The sequence below is a fragment of the Mauremys mutica genome, unplaced genomic scaffold, assembly GCF_020497125.1.
Source record: "Mauremys mutica isolate MM-2020 ecotype Southern unplaced genomic scaffold, ASM2049712v1 000992F_np12_obj, whole genome shotgun sequence".
NCBI classification, from domain to species: domain Eukaryota; kingdom Metazoa; phylum Chordata; order Testudines; family Geoemydidae; genus Mauremys; species Mauremys mutica.
In genome coordinates, this window is record NW_025423088.1 from 62,791 (window position 1) to 82,270 (window position 19,480).

Genomic DNA, 19,480 nt, shown 5'->3' on the forward strand with positions numbered 1-19,480 from the left:
ACAGGTGCAGCGAGATCCAGAGGCCAGGCACCAGCCTTTCCCCAGCCCCAATCTAGTTCTCCTGATTGGGGCTGGCTGAGCAGGGGCTAATTAGGTGCCTCTGCACCAGCACCCTGCTACATGGCCTATTCTCAACAGTTGGCGAGACTCAAACGCTGGCCCCGAGGGCGCTTAGGAGCTCGTCAGTCCGAACCCCCCACCCAGTGTCTTGCTAACGCTGCTGGAAGAGCCGCTGGAGAGGAGCAGAGACTCCAGTCCTGGGCTCTGATTGGGGGAACCCTGGGGGGCCCGACGGGTCCCCAGCCTCTGTGCACCCCAAGCCAAGGGGCAGGACGTTGCCTGTGCAGCTGGGTCCTCCCTGCCCAGCTCTGCTTCCCCTGCGACACCTGCCCCTGGTCTCCTGGGAACCTCTCCCGCTGGGCACCTGGTTTGCCCTCTGGTCTGTCCCCTCCAGCCCCACCCCCAGCCCCTTCAGCCAGGCCTGCCCCCCTGTTCCCCCCCCAGTTGAGGGGTCTCTCCCACAGGGGGGCTCCCTCCTTCCTCAGTGGGAGACCCCCGGAGTTGGTCTCCCAGGAGCATAGAGAGCCAGCCTAGAGCCTCCCACAGACCTCCACAGCCATAGAGCTACGAGTAGAGTGTCACCCCCCTAAAGCCCTGTCTGTGCAAGGGGGGAGGCTGAGTCCTCCAGGCCATAGAGATAAGGAGGGTGGGGGCTAGAGGAGCCGCACACTCCCAACAGCACAGAGGAAGAACGGGCGGATTCTCTCCCCGGCGAAAGAGGCCGGCGGGAAAGTGACGATCGGGTCCCCGGTACCAGCATCGAAAAACGCCACCTGCCCCCGTTCATAGTCCAGATACACCCGGATCCTGCAGGGTGCCTGGCTCGGGGACAAGGGGATGCTCTGCCCGGAGGACGTGAGAGCCCAGTACTGATCCTCCCAGCACATCACAGCCCAGATCCCCTGCTCAGGGTTTGGGCTGATCCCTCCCTTCCTGCTCACAGACTCTCTGGCCACCCCCACATCACAGACTCCCCCGCTCCCCACCTCCACCTCCACCTCCCAGTAGTGTCGGCCCGAGGTGAATCCCTCACAGCCCAGCACACAGGACACAGTGTCAAAGCTCTCAGGGTTGTCGGGCAGGTCCTGCCGCGTGACTCCCCATCTTACACTTCTCCGATCCGCAGACACGATGAGTCGGGGATGGGCCGTGTCTGGATCCAGAGTCACGTTCGCTGCAGAGAGAGAATCAGAGCGTGAGGGGCAGAGCTCAGCCCTGGGGCAGGGTCTGATCGTGTCAGTGACAGAACCTGCCCCAGCTGGGGAGTGAACCAGGCAACCTCCCCCCTCCCGGATTTACCCAGCTCTGCACGGGGAGCAGCGCTGAGATCTCAGCCATGGGCCGGGGGGATTCACACCCTGACAGAGCCAGTTCAGGGACAGAGTGAAAGGATCCGCTCGGCTGAGCCAGGCCCCAGACCCAGAGTCTGAGTCTCAGTGATTCCATCCTTGTGCTGGGGGGGAAGACGAGGGGGGTCAGAGGGAGCTGGTTTTAAGCCACCTTTGTCCTTCCTTCAGTCTGCCTGGCCCCTCGCTCCAGGGGCCTCAGGGCTGTGAAGCAGAGAGCAGCCAGAGTGTGATGCCTCCTGTCTGTGCCCCCAGCAGAGCCGCCCCTGGGGAGGGCGAATTGGGGCGACCGCGCCGGGCCCTGCGCTTTGGGGGGCCCCGCGGGCTGGTGCGATTGGCTGGCGCAGTCGGTCCCAGAAGAGACTAATCCGTCACTTCCTCCCCACACCCCCCTAGGGCCGGCCCTGGCCCCCAGCCTGGCCCCAGACACTGCTACAATAACGGCTGGGGGCAGAGTTGCTGTGGAGCCTCTGTGCCAACTTCACATGGGCGGGGGGGGAGGAGGGGGCTCCCTGGCACCGGGGCTATTTTCTGGGGTCTGTTTCCAGGCACATCAAGGCCCCTTTGCTCTGACAGAGCAGCACAAAAGGGCCTGACAGTCAGGCCCTGGAACCTTTCCCCACCTGCCCCCACCTCTCCCCACAGATGTGATAAGAGACCCTGGCAGCACAGGCGGCTCCCAGCAGATCACAGGGCCCAGCAATCAGGACATTTTAAAGGATTCTGTTGTGGGTTTTAGCTCTGTCTCCTGATGTTTGAACTCCCCTGGACCCTCCCCAGGGTTACGCATGTGACAGTCAGTGCTGCCCACTCTCCCGCATGTCCTGGAGAAGGGGATATTGGCTCCTGCTGCAGGAGTTCTAACCCCCCATCTGCCCACTTGTGCATTTGCTAATACTAATAATATGGCAAGGGGATGTGATGTATGTGCATAAAGAGTCCTGAGAACGAGGTGAGATGTTCCTCTTTGACTTTCCAAAAGGCTCATTTTTAAACTCTTAGATCTCTGCGGAGATACACTGCTCGCCCCCTCGCCCGTACCCCGGCCCATCTGAGTAACCCAACCACTAGTTACAAATTCTAAATTCTAAGAGAGAAAAGAATCAACTGTTCTGTTTTTAGGAAAGATCTGGGCAGCCACCAGGAATATGTTGCTCAGCTCCTTTCAAATGCAAAATTGACACAAAACCTGAACTATGGTGCTGCCAATGAGCCCCCATAATTCATAGGAAAGTTTTCACTCCCCCTTTGATAGGAGAAATTTACCTTTGTCCAACCGCTGTCTAGATGACAGTGAGTCTAGAGGAAGAAATGGGTGAAAGACGAAATGTCAGGTTGTCATGTTTAGGGATATATTCACATTGTTAAAGTTCTAACACAAAAGCAAAATGAAAAGAAAACGAACTTTTTGAAGTTCTAGTGAAGGAGGTTAAGTGCAATTCAGACCAATACAAAACGTTACACACGTCACTAAAAATAACCCCAAACATTAAAAACTAAGGACATAACCTAAGGTTACATGACAGACCCAGAGATGTTTTACCAGCAATTACACACCTATGGCTGGCCCATGACAGCTGACTTGGGCTCGCAGGCCTGGGGCACTGGGGCTGTTTCATTGCGGGGTAGATGCTGGGGCTTGGGCAGAGGCCTGGGCTGTGGGACCCTGTGACGGGAGAGGGTCGCAGAGCCAGGCTCCAGCCCGACCCCGAACCTCCTGAGCCGGAGTCAGCGGACACGGGCCAGTCACAGGTGTTTAATTGCTGTGTAGAGAAACCCTCTAAAACCAACACATCATTCACAGACAGACCAACACACAGACACTGTGTCACTGATTAGCATTCAATCATTAGTACTCAGTAAAACTGGCTCATCCTTCCTGGCAGCCCCGGAGGTCTCATTCTCTCCAGCTCAGGAGGATAAAAGGTGGAGAATCTCTAAAGCAGGGGTGGGGAACCTACCTCTGCGAAGAGCTGCAGGAACTAGGAACGCGGGGGGGTCCCATTTGCTGGCCCCGCACCCAGGACTCTGCCCCAGTACCCAGGTGTGGTCCCAGCCTCAGCCCCCTTACCCCATTGTGACGAAGTGGGACTGTTCGCACTGGGGGCTGGGTACAGTTCCTAAGTATCTAGCAGCAAATGCCTGACACTCTGTCTCCTAGCAACTGATGGCCCGGCCCCCCCCTGCAAAGGTGCATCTAAAGCTGTTGGAGACAAAGGGGTCAGGTGACCTCCTGGCCCGGGAAAGAGGCAGAGCAGAGAGGAGGGGCCGGAGGGGGGCTCGGCAGATTGGAGTGGGCTGGAGAACAGAGGGGAGGCAGGGAGACCGGGATCTGATCCCCGGGGGGGGGGCTGGGAGGCCCCCAAAATGGACCTAACCTGGGAGATCCGGTTATCTGTGCCTGCAAGACCTGTGTTGGACTGTATTCTTGTTGTCTAAATAAACCTTCTGCTTTACTGGCTGGCTGAGAGTCCTGGTGAATCGGCAGGGAGCCCGGGGGTGCAGGGCCTGGCGCCCCCACACTCCGTGACACCCATCCTGCCCCCTCCCCTCCCAGGGCCACGGTCCAGTCTTGGTCCCTGCTCTGGGGAGAGGGGGCACAGCCAGGGGTAGGGGGTGCCAGGTAAAATGTTTGGGGACCACTGGCTTTCAGCACCCCCACTTGTAAAAATTCTTCCATTACCACTGCCTCCGCACCCCCCACGGGGCTGGAGCCACGCACGCCAGCTCGGCTTGCTGCGGGGGAAGCCCCGAGCCTCCACACCCCCTCTTGGTCCCCCTGCGGGTGAGTGGTCAGCGACTGATTTTTAATGTGGGTCAATGGCCCGTGATAGAAAAAAGGTTCCCCAGCCCTGCTCTAAAGCAAGAGAGGGACTGTGGTGACACTGGAGGCCTTGCAGACAAACAATCCAAACAAACATACTCCAGAAACAGTGAATTCAGCAGGAAGCTCAAGCTCACGTTAATGTTCACAGCTGCTAGGAAAGGAAACCCCCAGGGGGTCCGAATGCAGCCCCCTACCCCAGTGTGTGCGTGCTGTACTGAGAGCTGGGTAGGGAATACATAGCTTCCAAATGATTAGCTGACTATCTCCATCCACAATCATTGTCCCCAAGAGATTTCCCCAGCTCTGTCAGTTATCAGTGTAACATAGGTGAGAAAATCCCCCAGGTGACTGGTTATTACCTGTGAATTCCTTCATTCTGGTCTCCAGAGATGCATTTCTTTGAGAAGATTCCCAGATTCTCCATTTCAGTTCAGAAGAAAAGGCCACTGGGTTCTGAAACTTCTCCCTCTCGCATCTGAAGAACAACCCAGTGTTACTCGGTGTGGAGTTAGTTCATATTTGTGTTTTACTAACATGTGTTTTATTCTAGTGAATGGCTGTAGCTCAGCAGACCCTGGAGGTTAAATTCTCTGTTGCCCCAGGAACAGGTCCAATCCCAGCTGTGACACTACAAGCTTCCCCTTCATTCTGGTGAGACCGATACTGGAAAACTGCATCCAGTTCTGGTGTCCCCATTTTAAAATGGACGTTGAAAAAGTGGAGACAGCACAGAGAAGACCCACAAATCTGATGTGAGGGCTGGTGAAAATGCCTTGTCCTGAGAGAACCCTGGCACTTGAGTGTGGGGTACAAATACCGATGTGACGCAGCAGGGACTGGGGAGTATAGACCTGGGAATGTTGCAGGGGAGTTTTACTAGGACTGTCTGCATTGGGGATGGGAGACTTTCCTTGAGGGAAGATACCTGGGCGCGTAACATGAGAGCCTAGGAGGTGGGTTGGGCCAGGTGACACCTTCTGCCCGGGAAACGGGCCAAGGGCTGTGTCCCTGCCAGCAGGTATATGGGATCTTGGGGAGCAATTACCACACGGGTGGGGTGCAAAATAAACTTTATTAAGCAAATGCAAAAAACAGGGAAAATTCAATAGTGAGGGGTATGGGGTTGTTAAGGTAGACAATTGGGGAGGGGTTTCTTTTTGGTGAACAGTAAGGGGGTTTCAATAGTGGCATACAACACAGTAGGATACAATACAGTGGGTAATCAGTTAACACTGAGGTATAAATGTAACAGGTAGCTAGCGATTTCTATGTAAAAAGGTGTGTCACAGCAGCATATAACCAACTAACAGTTATGGATAAAATGTGTTAAATAACAAACAATTTTAGGTAAAAATGTGTCACAGTGGTGTAAATGTAGAATGTGAGGGGTATCAGAGAGAAAAAAGTAACCAATGGGGTTTTGTGCTAGACTTCAGCAATACAATCGAGATTTGGCAGTAGGAGCACAGACACACAGAGAACAAGCAGGCTAGGAAGACACAGAGAACAAGCAGGCTATAAGTTTAAGCAGCAAGGAGAGTGTAACAAGGTAGAAGGACACAGAGAAGCTGGGGGGGTGCAGTGGGAAGACAGACTTAATTACAATTATACAGAACACATCAAAATCTTATCTATGATCTAACTTAACCAAGACTACACAAATTAAAACACAATGCAACAATTCTCTAAGCCTAACTTACAAAGTATAATGCTAAACTTAACTTAATGGGTGCACCTTATGCTAAGGATAGTTCCAGAGGGCTGAGTGGTGTGTGTCCAGGACACAGCTCCAAAGAAGGGGGGGGGTGACTGCAGCAGTGGATACAGCTGAAAACAGTCCAAGGCAAAGCCCACAGGAGCAGAACTTAGCAGCAGCACAAACTTATTTTCAGTGGCAGAGTGTCACGGGGTTTAAGAGAGAGGTTTTAAAACACAGACCAAGGTTTAGCTTGAGTCTGTGTGCTGGGGAGACAGAGCCAGCAGCTAAAATAATAAAATAAAAGTATAGAAAGTTTCACAGAGGGATTCTTACCATCCCCCAAGGTAGCAGCAGAGGCAGAAACAGCAAGCACATCAGAAGGCTCGGTACAGTCTTGATAATCAGGAGATCTCTCAGGCAGCAATTCGTTCTTTGGGGGGGGGGTCAAAAACAGGGGTACGCTCAAAAATAAAACGAGAGCGGAGAAAGGACCCCCAGAACCCCTGGTTGATCAGACCAGGCAGCAATGCAAGAACCTTTCTGAAGTCTGTTCAAAAAATGTCTGTTTATAAAGGCAAACCCTGGCAGCTTCCCGCCAGTAACTCTGATTGGCTCCCCCTCTTACAGGTAGGAGAGAAGGCAGAGAAAAAAAAAACTGCAGGCAGCCACCAAGACATGTTTGGACTAGTCCTGAGCCCAGAGGTATGACTCATGCCCAGGATCTTAAAAACACAATAGTCTTGCAGCTCTGGAAAGAGCCTACCCTACACCAAGCCCAGGTTTTAACAAGGTGATAACAGGACTAACCCTTTGAACAGGGCAGTGGTCCCACTTAGCATAAGTGGCCATCCCTTTGAGAAGGGCAATGGCTTTTGTTAAACAACTTAAGGGGCCCTCCCTTTGAGAAGGGCAGAGGCCCTGGTAAACAACTTAACAGCCAGGGAGGGGCGGCCACAGAGGAGAACAAGAACAAAATGGAGTAAGGGGACAGCTTTAAGAAACAAAATGGAGCTGTAACAGACAGGCTGGAGGAGGAGCTGGGGGGAGGCTGGGAGAGACGGCGGGAGCGGGGTTCAGTTTAGAGCAGGCTGAGGAAATGGAGGGAGCCCCAGGACTGGGGTCTAAGCTCCCAGCCCCACAGAAGGACTTGACTGAGGGGTCCTGGTTGTACCTTCAAGCTCTGTTTGGGGCTCTGTTCCTGTCGCCCAATAAACCTTCTGTTTTACTGGCTGGGTGAGAGTCATGGGGAATCACAGGAAGTGGGGGGTTCAGGGCCCTGACTCCCCCTCACTCCGGGACAACTGTCATGGGGAGAAGAGACTTGGCACTAAAGGGCTCCTCAGTTTAGCAAACGAAGGCAGAACAAGGACCAGTTGCTGGAAGCTGAAGCCAGAGAAATGCCCATGGGAATCAGACAGACATTGTTAGCAGTGCGGGTGCATTAACCATTGGCAGAAACTGCCCAGGGAAGTGGTGGATTCTCTATCTCCTGACAGGGCACCAGAATAGGGGGGCCGTGGCCCCATCACTTTTAAAGGTGGGCGAGCTCTGCTCTCTGCCTTGGTACCTGCCTGAAAGGTGTGTGATGCGGGAGGGGGCGGAGAGGAGTGAGCAGGGGGCAGGGTTTCAGGGAAGAGGCAGAGCAGGGGTGGGGCCGAGGTTTGGGCACCACTGCCCCCCCACTTCTAAGCAGCCTCAGGTGTTACTGTCTGTTGATGTCGGTAAATCAGGACTGACTGGCTTTCTGGAAGGTGCTTTAGTCAACACACGTCAGGATTTAGTCAAATAGAAATTATTGGGCTGAACACAGGAATAACTGGGTGAAGTTTAAGGACCTGACACACATCAGCACCGACTCTGTGGGGGCTCCGGGGCTGGAGCACCCGTGGAACAAAAATAGTGGGTGCTCAGCACCCAGCAGAAGCCCCACAGGTCAGCTTCCACCGCTCCCCCCTGCCCCAGCTTTACACTAGTTGCCTTTCAGCTGCACTGAACGTCCCCTCGTTCTTGTATTGTGAGTGGAGCAAAGAGTCCTGTGGCACCTGATAGACTAACAGACGTATTGGAGCATGAGCTTTCGTGGGTGAATCCCCACTTTGTCCTGCTCCAATATGTCTGTTAGTCTACAAGGTGCCAGAGGACTCTCTGCTGCTTTTACAGATCCAGACTAACACGGCTCCCCCGCTGATATTGTGAGGGTGGGAAGCAGGATCCCCTGACATATCCCGTACCCCACTGAAGGGAGATAATTAGTGACAATCCTTGGGGTGATGTAGATGCCCATCGTACCAGGACCTGGAGTGAGACCCACTATCCCATTTCAAAGATAATGTATGTTCTTATCTAGTTCTTTGGATACATACGACGGTCAGTCCACTAGCTCCGGGGTTCTCAGCTTACAAAGGCCAGTGTGTGTCCCCCCCGCACTGAGGGACAGCAAACGACTGAATGAACCGGCACTGCCCAGGGAGCCGGGAGCACTGGGAGTCGGTGCAGTTCTGGGGGGCAGGGCTGGAACTGGGGGGAACTGGCTGGCACCTTCTATTGCTGGTTCGTCAATGTCTGGGGGATGAGCCATGTAACACGGCCGGGCGGGTCCCTGCCCACAGGTGTCTGTGTCAGCGCAGGGCCTGTCAGGCTTGTAGCTCGACATCAGCATCATGGGGCGAGAGGCAGCCCAGGTTGGGAATCTGGAGGGCTCAGCAGTGCCACAGTCCAGGCTGCACCCCGGGACCCCGTCGCACTGATGTAAATCTCCCTTGTGGCAAATTAAACCGTTTCCTCCTTGTTCGGCCTCAGGGGACATGAAGAACAACTGGTCACCGCTCGCTGCAGAACAGCCTCAGACAGATCTGAAGACTGTTATCAGGCACTGACTCAGTCTTCTCTTCTCTAGATTGAACACACCCATTTATTTCAACCTTCCTCACAGCTCGTCCATTCTAAACCTCCGACCACTTCTGTTGCTCTGCTCTGAACTCTCCCCAATTTGTCCACATCCTTCTCACAGTGCAGTGCCCAGAACTGGACACAGGATTCCAGCTGAGGCCTCCCCGTGGCAAGAAGGGGGGAACAACGTCCTCCTGTGTCTTACACTGACACTCCTGTTAGTACACCTGTGCTGGGTGTTCACACCATATCAGCCCCCGGAAAGGGTGAAGGAAGCAGAGAACGAGGCAATTGGGGAGACAGGCCACACATGGGGGGTTCAGGCCAGAGCAGTAACCCCTGGTTGGAGGAGGAACCTCAGCTGAGCAGGTGGGGGATGGGCTCGTGCAAAGCCAGGAAGGTGGCAGCAGAAATGGCTGCAGTGAGGAGTCTGCAGCCCCCCTGTGCACTCGAAAGGGCAGGAGGGACCCAGGCAGAGAACAGCCTGCTGGGAGCCGGGCCCTGGGGGAGGGAGTGTTAGACTCACAGGGCCAGAGGGGGCTGCCAGGGTCACCTGGTCTAACCCCCGTCAGAGAGCAGGGGGGAGACGAAGGCCTGTGGGAGGGGAGCGGGGAGCAGCCCAGGGAGGGAGCAGACGTTGCCTGCATGTGGCAGGGTCCCTGGGCTGGACCCTGGAGCAGTGGGCGGCTCGAGTTCCCCACCCAGCCCCGGCTGGAGCGGCATTGCCTGGGCAGTGGGGCCAGCGAGACTCTGCCCCCCAGCAGGGGAACCATTCAGTGACCTGGCTGGGGGCTGAGTCACGCAGAGGAAGCTGCAGCTCCTGGGGGGAGAGATGAGGCTGCAGCGTGAGAGAGAGACAACGCGGGGAGAGACGCAAGGGGAGGGGTTGGCCCTGGAAGAGCTAATCCCCAGAGCAGCCAGGAGGGGGCAGCACCTGCGGTGAATACAGCAACCTGGGACAGCATCCCACAATGAAAAACTCATTCTCCATCCCCAGTCCCCTGAAGTCTCCGTTCCACCAGCCACACTACAAGTAACACCCCTGTCTGTAGGTCAATCACTCTTTTCTCAGGCTGCTCTATTCTGGAGTCTGGTCACAATGACAACAGCCCCGAGATTAGATGTAACGGCGGGAGATTGGGAACGAGCCCCACACTCTGCACTGCTGGGCCGTGGGGAGCCAGGTCTCATGTCCAAAATCCCTTCCCTGCCCTGGGAAGTGAAAGGGAGAGTGAGAAGGAGCCACCTACCTGCTCAAGGTGCCTTTGATGTCCTAGAGGGGAGAGAGAAAAGGAAATTCAGTCCCAGCTCTCACACTCAGGATCCCTCCTGCTCTGGAGGGGACTCACTTGGTCTTCACAGTTGGAAGTTCAAAGTACAAATATTTATTTATTAACATAAACAAAAACTTTGAACGTGCTGCCTTTGCTCCTTTGCAAAAGTGCTCTAAGTTCAGGGTCTGGGCCCAGGAAGTTTGTACTAGGAGGCACACAGGCTCTTTGTGTAATGACATGTGGATAGCCACCCGGCACATGGAATTAAGGGCTCAGTCTTGCGATGTGCTGAACAAGGATCTGCCTAACACTCACAGGTGTGGGGAAGATCCGCTCCTGCAGACTCCAGTGGGGCCAGAGGGAGGGATGCCCCCATGCTGTGCTGCCCCCGTGCTGTAAACTCTCTCCCCACTCGCCCACAAACACTCTGAAGGCCTGTCCTGTGGGCTTCTTGACAGCCACAGGAAGGTGGGGCTGGGTGAGAGCAGTGGGTGTGGGGTACAGAGTAACACAGGGCCAATCACCATCCTACATCCCAGGATCAATGCAGGACACCTGAGGAGTGAAGAATGCTGCCCACAGCAGATACTGGTCGCAACAGAGAATCAGACCCTAGATATCAGCTAGAGACATCCAGGATGCTACTTTTTATTTCTCACCTTCTTTCTTATTTGCTAGAAAGAGGCATTTTTTGAAAAATAAAATCATCAGAAGGCTTTTGGAATTCTAACACCTACTTACACGCTCAGGCTACCATAAGTAACAAACAGTTTCCCTGTCTAACTTCAGTTCTGGCAGAGAAAATCACCACAGCCTCAGACCTCATGTGTCAATTTTAAGGCCAATATTTTCCTTTTGCGCAGTATGTAGGAAGAGTGGCAAAATTAGGCTTTATATTGAAACTCAGCTTCAATCTTAGCTATTTCCATAATTAAAGACTGGTTCCATCTTTGATCTTTTGGAGTTAGCGTTTGGAACACAGAAAATGCCAGACTGGCTCAGACTTTAGGTCCATCTGGTCAGTATTCAGTCTCCAAAGGTGGACAGTGCCAGATGCTTTAGGGGAAGGTGTCAGAGAATCTGCCTCCCACATTCTCATCCTTCTCTCTAACAGTTAGTGCCTGGCAGAAGCAATGAAGCATGAGGTTTAATATCACTCTGCATATTGTGTTATCCATATAAATATCTGATCACTTTTTGAGTTTTGCTAAATGCTTGGTCTCAAAGACATCCGGTGGCAAGGAGTTCCACAGTCTAATTACATGATATGTGACAAAGCGATCATTGCATCAGTTCTGAATTTGCCACCTTCTGATTTTATTGAATGTCCCTTTGTTCTGGCATTATGAAACAGGGAGAACAGAATTCTGAGTTTGCCATTTTTGGAGGAGCCTTCTCCCACTAGAATTCAAACTAAGAAATGTTTTCATTTAGGACTTGATCCTATGCCTGTTGTACCCCAGAAGTATATTTCCATTGACTTTACTGGGCATTTTCTCAAGCCCTTAAAGAAAAATAATATATATTTTAGCAATACTGTATGTTCTGACCTTTGACTGTGTGACACTGTGTACCTCAGGGGAATACGCTGCACCCCCATGTTCATCCTTATAATATGATTGTGGGGTATCCAATGAAAAGTTTATCATGTTGGGTGTCTTCAGAAGGCTCACGATGCACTGAGCATTGTTGTTATAGTGATGTTATAGGTTGTAATTTCATGAATGTAGTTATGGGGCTGAAAATGTCTCCTGATGGCTTAAAACAAGCCCAGGCAAAACTCTCCTGGAGCAGAGAGGCAGTTCACACCTCATCAGGGCATGGATGGGACAAGCCCGGCCCAGCCTCACAGGAACAAAGGACACTGGCCTAGGCAGCAACAAAGGATCTTTTGGACTTTGGAGTGACTCACCCCCCTTCCCGTGGTCGGTTTGGGACTGTGATGAGGCAATGGTGATCTGATTCTGAAGGGGCAGGGGGAAAAGCCAAGAGGGAAGAAAGAACATGATAAAAGAGAGAGATGTTTGCCAGGCTCTTTCACTTCCATTTACAGACATCACCCCCAATCGACTGAAGCGCTGATCAAAGGGGAGAGGCTGGCTGAAGACCAACCAGCCAGCCTGTGGTGAGAAGCATCTAAGTTTGTAAGGGCATTGGAAGTGTGTGAACAGCCCAGCGGTGGGGGTTCTCACAGCGGAGCAGGGTAAGGCTGGATCCCAGAGTCGAGGACCGGAGTGACCTAGCAGATCACCAGTCCAGATAACACCAGGGGAATGTCACACACTCCTACACTGCAAAAGTGAAGGCTTAGGAGACTTTCCTGCCCTGGGGTGTTTCTAACACTGTCTCACCTGCAGGAATTCACTTGCTGGCAGCTGGCACTTCTGTTCCATCTCACTGATCAGGGAACTGAAAGAGGATAGTTCCTCAGATAGTTTGGCAACATACTCATCCCTCCTCTTTTCAATTTCCTTATTCAGCTCTTCCAGATGGGCCAGCAGGAGTCGCTCTTGTTCTTCCAGAAACTGGTGCAGTTCCTGAAATTCTAACACAATCTTTTCCCTCTCAGTTTTTAGCTGTTTCTGAAATGAAGAGATAGAAACAGACAAAGCACAGGTCAAGGACAGGAACACGGAGTGAGTTATGGGACACTTTGTAAAGCCTCATGTACGCACATGGGAGCATGTCATTGCAACCCTGTAGAATTTAACTCTTGATATTTTATGGAGAACGTACTCTGTGCTCAGTAGACAGATGATTTTCCAATGAATTCTGAAGAACCCTAACTGGTGGTTAGAATATGAATCTATCTTGCATTATTAGGATATTCTGATATCAGTGGTGTCTAGAAAACCAGACCCTTCAAATAACAGGAAGGACAGCAGGTGTGGGATCCAGAACGGGACAGGCAAGGATTACTTCTGCAGAGCAAACAGTAGAACCCAACTCGGAAGCGCTTGACTTGAACTGGGGAAGAGATTTTCCCCACAAAATACACCTAAATGAATAGGGCCATGTTTCTAAAACTGGCTTCAAAATCAGAGCCCCAACAATTGCTCTGATGAGTTTTGAATGCACAGTTTAGCATACAAACATTTGGTCACATCATAAATCTCCAATTTTAACCCACACAGGGATTCTGAGCACAAACTGGGTGTCTGGCAAGACACCTGTTTACAGGTTCAGATCTGAGTTTGCAGGGCACTTAGAAATGTGCATGTGAACTGGACAGAAGCCCACCAAGTCGTGCTCTTTCTGGAGCTCTCTAGCGCCCGGTACCCCAGAAGCAAGAAACTTACATCATATCTAGAACCCAGATCTTCTTCACGGCAACGTCCAGCAGTGATATCGCTAGGGCCTGTTCCAAAGCACCACAATCAACAGGAGTCTTTCCAATGACTTCAGTGGGGTTTGGTCAGGTGTTAAGTGACCAGCCTTCTCCGGGGCAGCAGATTTCTATAGAGACTCCCCGCACTATTCTGTTGTGGTTATTGTTCGAGGGTTTCCCTTAACCCTCCCCTGGTTCTTGTCTCGCAGACAGAAAGCAGGAGACCAAAAAGTCCAAAGTGCAGGAAATGCGACGTTTACTGGGGTTAGTTCCAATCAAGCATATCCAGAGCTCCACACGCCAGCAGCGCCTTTACCCCGGGTTCCCCTTCCTGGCTCTGACGCCGCAGAGCCTTGCCTGTGTCCCCGTTCCCCATTCCTCCTTCTTAGCAGGTCCACATATACCTGCAGTGCGCACCCCTAGTCACACCCCTTACAACTTATGGTCCTGTTCCGTTCTGGAGGGTCGGGAGTCTGGGGTCCTCATCCCACTTCTTCTGTTCCCCACGGGAGGGATGAGGAGTAAGGTTGTGCTTGACCTTGGCTTGAGAGAGGAGCCAGGCAGCCTTCCAGTGTGTGTCCTCATATGTTACACTCCCACCTACCCTGTAACACTATCTGTTCCCATTATACTAACAAACCCAGCCAGCCAGGCAGAAGCCACACACCGTGTCTTTGTCCTTTGTCCTTCACACACATTAGTAAGGATGTCAGAGCATCAAAAGTCAAACCCAAAATTCTATCTCAGGTTCACAAACAGGCTTATATGCCAACAGTTCTGTCTGTTGAAAGTAAAGCCAAAAACTGGGGGAGGAATTTGCAAAAATTTTTGAAATGTCAAAGTTGTTTCCATTTTTCAGTGTTCAAAATGGGACAACTGTTAATTTGTTTGTGAAATATCATGAAATAAATTGAAAAAAAAATCACATTTCTGTTTCCCCTTTTTTCTAAAATGTAATAAAATAATGTCCATTTCCACCACCACCCCATTGTTTCCTTTTATTCCATTCTCTCTGGAACTCTTCAAAAGTTCTCCCATTTTAGAAAAATTGGCAAAAAGAAAAGGGAAAAACTAGGAGAAAAAACTTGGAAATTATTCATGTTATTGTATCAGTGGCAAAAAGGAAGAAATGGGGGGGGGAAAGGGATAAAAAACATTTGAAATAATTTCAGCTTTTTAAAACCAAAATGAAAACTTCAATTTGAAATGAAAATAAACATTTTGTTCATTCTGAAATTTCCTGTCAAAAAACTGATTTTTATTTATTTACTAAATCCCATTTTGCTACAGGACATGTTTGTGGTTGGTAAATTTCGACCAGCTCTAGCTGAAAGACTAAAGGAGAAACTACTGTTAGCTAAAGAAATTAAATTCACATTATCAATGGAAATATTTGGATTATTAAACCTCTTTCCTTAATGCTCCATTTTCCTGTTTACACTCAATTAAAGCAGAACAGTTTTTCTTTACAATGAGAATAAATAAGCAATAATCTTCCATGGAAGGGAAGATGTTGCTCATTGTTCTTCTTCCGTTAGACTAAGCAGAGTATCAATAACGTCCCAGTGCACATTTTGCCTCTGAGTAAGAACGGCACCTACCAGTAGTTCCTGGCTTGTATTTTCCCCACTCGATTTATACGACAGAATCTCGTCTCTCTCTTTTTTCAAACTCTCCAAATGTCTCTGAATTTGTTCCTAACAAAAGAAAAACTGGTTTAGTTTCGGATGTTTTTGGAGGGTTTTTTTCCCCATTTATTTACATTTTCAAGAATATTAAATACATAATAAAATGGGTGAGTGCTCTAACCACATGACTATACAGCTCTGGGAGTTAAACCAGCTCTCCAAGACAGCAGCAGGAAAAGCACTGCCGTGTGTTCACACTGTCAGCTGCAAACGCAGTGCGTGGCCACATTTGCAGCTCTTGCAACGCCACAGAGAGCAGTGCATTGTGGTAGCGATCCCAGAGTGCAAGTGGCTGCAGCGTGCTTTTCAAATGGGGGGGGGAGTGGAGTGTGACAGGGAGTGCATTGTGTGTATGTGGGGGGAGAGACTGTGCGTTTGGGGGCAGAGTGTGTGACTGCCATAAGCGCGAGCTCCGTGGTTCCCAGAGAAAAGGGAAAAGCACCAATGGGAGCTGCCAGAGCCGCAGAGCGGGACTTGCAGGTGCCGGCAGCGTGCAGAAAGCCCCCCTGACCCGACCTGACCCGTTCCCAGCCCGCAGGACTAGGAGGGAGGCTGCTGTGGACCGTGGGGTTCCCAGGAAATGTTCCTGACCATCGCCGTCCAGCTGGCTTGGCAGGAAACCTTCGTGGCGCTGACCCCTACGGCCAATGACCTGAACCTGGGAGTTGCAAGTTGCAGTCACTCGGGGTTCCCTTCCCCTCACGTTACCTAAGGTTACCATACGTCCGTATTTTCCCAGACAGTTTTAGATATTTAAAAATTCCCCCCAACGGCAATTTAAGGACTAAAAAGACGGAGATGTCTGGGAAGATACAGATGTTTGGTCACCCTACAAGAGTGGCCACTTGGCTTCAGGGGATTACGGGATGTTTCCGGAGGCCAATCACAGCGCAGTAATGCAACATGTCGTCCACACTGACACCCAGCCGGGGCGCAGCAAGCTCTATGCTTCTCATGGAGGTGGATTACCAGGCGTGCTCCAGCCACAGAGTCCAGGTGCTCTAAGTGCCTGCCAGTGTGGACGTGTCGAGAGTTAGTGCACCCGGGGCTGATTTAATGCGCTCTAACTTGCAAATGTAGCCAAGGCCTAAGTATTTATCCTCAGTGGAACAGATTCAGCAGGAGAGATGGAGGGAGCCCCACCTCAGACTATCCCATAGAGAGGTGGCAGGTCCCTGTTCCAATCCCTTCTCCTCACCAGGTGGAAGAGGGACTTGAACCTGTGGTCTCCCATGTCCCAGGTGAGTGCTCTAAACACTGGGCTAAAAATGATGAGGGAAACTTTCTGTGTGAACTCATCTGAGGGGTCTCAGGCCACCTACCAGGCCAGGCCCCACACAGGAGTTAGGTGGCCTAACACTGATCTTCCCTGGGGCTCAGGTGGGAGACGGGCATCGGGATGCAGTGCGCATGGGCAGAAGCAGAAACACAGGTGCTGAGGGAACTAGTTACTGAAAACACAGACGCCGAGGGAGTTTAGGCACCGACAGGGCTCAGCAGGAGTTTTGTGAATTGCAGTGGAGGCTCCAACTGGGGTTTAGGCACCTAAGTAAATACTGTGAATCTAGGCCTCCCGGACAGGGAAACTGAGCTAAGGACGGGCTGGACGGAGGCTTCACTTCCTCACTGCACAGGTGTTCACACTCCACTCATGCTCGCTGCGACTTTTCTGAGCAGTCTCACAGAACCACATTCTCATCCACGGCATGTTTTGATATATCACCGGCCTTGGCATTTCTAAGTGGGCGTGAGAAATAATTCCCCCCCCCCTCCGCCTACACATAACCAATTCCTGACCCCTTCCCTCCCCACACACACACACCCCGGGGGCTTTGCTGATATAATTATTTTGTTTAAAAAAAAAAATCCCACCCCTCTCCAACACAGATCTGTACAAAAACTGTATGTAGAGCAGGCCTTAAAAACAACATTCTTCCTGTATAAAATCTCTTCTGCTTTTCTACCGTGTAATTTTCTGAAGCTAGTTTTATGACGTTGCTGGTTTTATATTTCTCAGGTGGCTCTGTTCTGATTGTTACAGCATGTCTGGGCTGGGATATATCCCAAATGAAAAAAATGACTAATTCTTACCTTGTAATGTAGAGCAGCTTCCTCAACAGGAAGCAGGGAGTGGTCCTTGTTGCTGTGGGACTCTCTGAAGACCAGACAGATCAGGGTTTGATCCACTTCACAGAAGAGTTTCAAAAGCTCTTCATGTTTTTCACACACTTTCTTCCCCCTTGGCTCTGGGATATTTTTGGCTATTTCAATGACATTCCTCAGCTCCCGGTTAGCCTGGAACTCCCCTTCCCGGAAGGCTTCTCTGCACTGAGGGCAGAGATACCAGGGGGAGGTTTCGGACTCCGTGCAGTACTGAGTGATGCAGGATCGGCAGAAATTGTGCCCACACTTGATGAGAATCACCGGATCGTTAAAAGAAGCCAGGCAAATGGAACAGATAACAGACTCTTGAAGATGTTTTACCTGGCTTCTTGCGGCCATGGCACCTACGAGAAATAAGAAAGTAAGTTTCATTTTCACTTTCCTCAGCAATGTGTCTATCCCCGACTGAAGCTGGCCTCCGCCCTTCCTGCAGCAGCCTGCTGAACTGTTGTGAATGTGTTTGCTGGACCCTGGGATCCTTCAGTTGTGGAAAGGAGAAAATATAAGGAGATAGGAGAGAGAGATATAAACTAATGACTATATTGAACTCCTACATTTGTACAGATTAGACTTTAAACAAATATTGTCCCCTGCTGTCATAAACAGGATTAAGTAAATCAAGTCACCGAAGAGATACAAGTATCAAGGGGTAGCCGTGTTAGTCTGTATCCACAAAAACAACGAGGAGTCCGGTGGCACCTTAAAGACTAACGATTTATTTGGGCATAAGCTTTCTGAAGAAGTGAGTTTTTTACCCATGAAAGCCTATGCCCAAATAAATCTGTTAGTCTTTAAGGTGCCACCGGACTCCTTCTTGAAGAGATACAAGCATTTTCTAAATAAAAGAGCCAGTCATAAAATCCCTCTTTCCATGCCCCCAAAAACTTTATAGAGGCCAACAGGATTGGCAGAATTATTTTCAAAATATGCCATTATACTTTCCTTCAGCCATCATAGTTAGAAATTATTTTTTAAGTTTCAAAACAGGATCTGATGTGAATTAGAAATAGATCAGAGTTGCAATGTTAGTTTGATTGGGACTGGAATTTTGCCAACGTTCTGGTGTTCTCAGTCTAATCAGATCCATTTCTAATACAAATAACAGATGTAATTTTATTATTACTGTATGTTGCAACATTTTATAACTTCCTACGAATTATCTAAACAATTAAATTAAAAATCCAGAATGATAGAGTGCCATGTTCAATCCACTTTTTAATTTATTTGAAACATTCAACTGGGACTGTACAGCTTCCTCCCCCTAAACACTGAGGAGGTCCAGCACCTCGCCATTGCTCCATACTGAGGATCGCCTGGCACGTGGAGGCATGGTCACCTGGAAAGATTCCCTGAGAGCACTCCACGCCTGGCTGAGCAAACAGGAAGGGGATTTTCAAAATTTCCAGAGAATTTAAATGGTGGGTCTGATGGTTGGTCACCCGAGGGCAGGGCAGTAGAGTTCAAAGTGATGACCAGAGTGGCTAGAACAGGGATTGTGGGACACTTCTGGAGGCCGATCAGAGCGCATTAACAGACCAGGGCGTCCACACTGGCTCTGTGGCGCTCCAGCGGGGGCGCATCAAACGTTATTACACTCACCGAGGTGGAGAACCAGGAGCGCTCTAGCCGCGGAGTCAGAGCGCTCTACGTGCCTTGCCGGTGTGGCCGTGTTGTGAGTTAGAAAGCATCCTGGAGCACCAAGCGGACTCGATGCAGGCGCTCGTAGCCATGCAGACGGAGCAGTACCACGCCCGCTGCAGCCCTTGTCTCACAACACTTTCCCTTGTGCCCCCATGTCACCGCCAACCCACTTTCCCCAACATCCTGGTTCTTATCGCCACCAGCTGCCTCCCACACCTGTAGCTTCACCACCCAGCCCTGAAAACTACGACCCTTACCCACTGCACTCACCCCCCATCACCATGCAGTACAGCCAGCCTGAAGTGCAGCACTCATTGCACAGCACTCCAGACAGGAAGGCCGAGTAGGATAATAGGACATACACAAATGTGTGATTGTGCCATTCCCCACCCCCTTGCCCTTTCCGTTTCCCAAGCAGTTGTGTTTCTTTTCAATAAATGGATTTTTTGGCTTTGAAAACATTATTATTGCATAAAGTAAAAGATACCTTAGCCCAGGAAAGCAACAGGCACTGCAAATCAGCTTAGCAAACACAGATTCCTACTAACATTGGAACCACTGCACT

The 19,480-nt window shown here is 50.8% G+C and overlaps 1 protein-coding gene across 1 annotated transcript; it reads right to left on the reverse strand.

Moving 5' to 3' along the window:
• Positions 1-640: 640 nt before the first annotated feature.
• On the reverse strand, positions 641-17,628 carry LOC123357716 (tripartite motif-containing protein 10-like). Its single transcript, XM_045000751.1, has 7 exons — positions 17,203-17,628; positions 15,025-15,120; positions 12,447-12,677; positions 10,072-10,094; positions 4,593-4,708; positions 2,673-2,705; positions 641-1,234 (listed from the first exon to the last, which is right to left on the reverse strand). Exons 1-7 carry the CDS (start codon positions 17,611-17,613, stop codon positions 714-716), a joined length of 1,431 nt encoding a protein of 476 aa, XP_044856686.1. The 5' UTR covers positions 17,614-17,628; the 3' UTR covers positions 641-713.
• Positions 17,629-19,480: the final 1,852 nt, after the last annotated feature.

Bases quoted from the DNA above. Each gene is read 5' to 3' on its own strand.
- LOC123357716 (XM_045000751.1), bottom strand. From the start codon at position 17,613: ATGGCCGCAAGAAGCCAGGTAAAACATCTTCAAGAGTCTGTTATCTGT. The intron at 15,121-17,202 runs GTAAGAATTAGT...TTCTTTTGTTAG, and splicing joins AAGCTGCTCTACATTACAAG to GAACAAATTCAGAGACATTT. The intron at 12,678-15,024 runs GTAGGTGCCGTT...TCTTCATTTCAG, and splicing joins ATACAAGCCAGGAACTACTG to AAACAGCTAAAAACTGAGAG.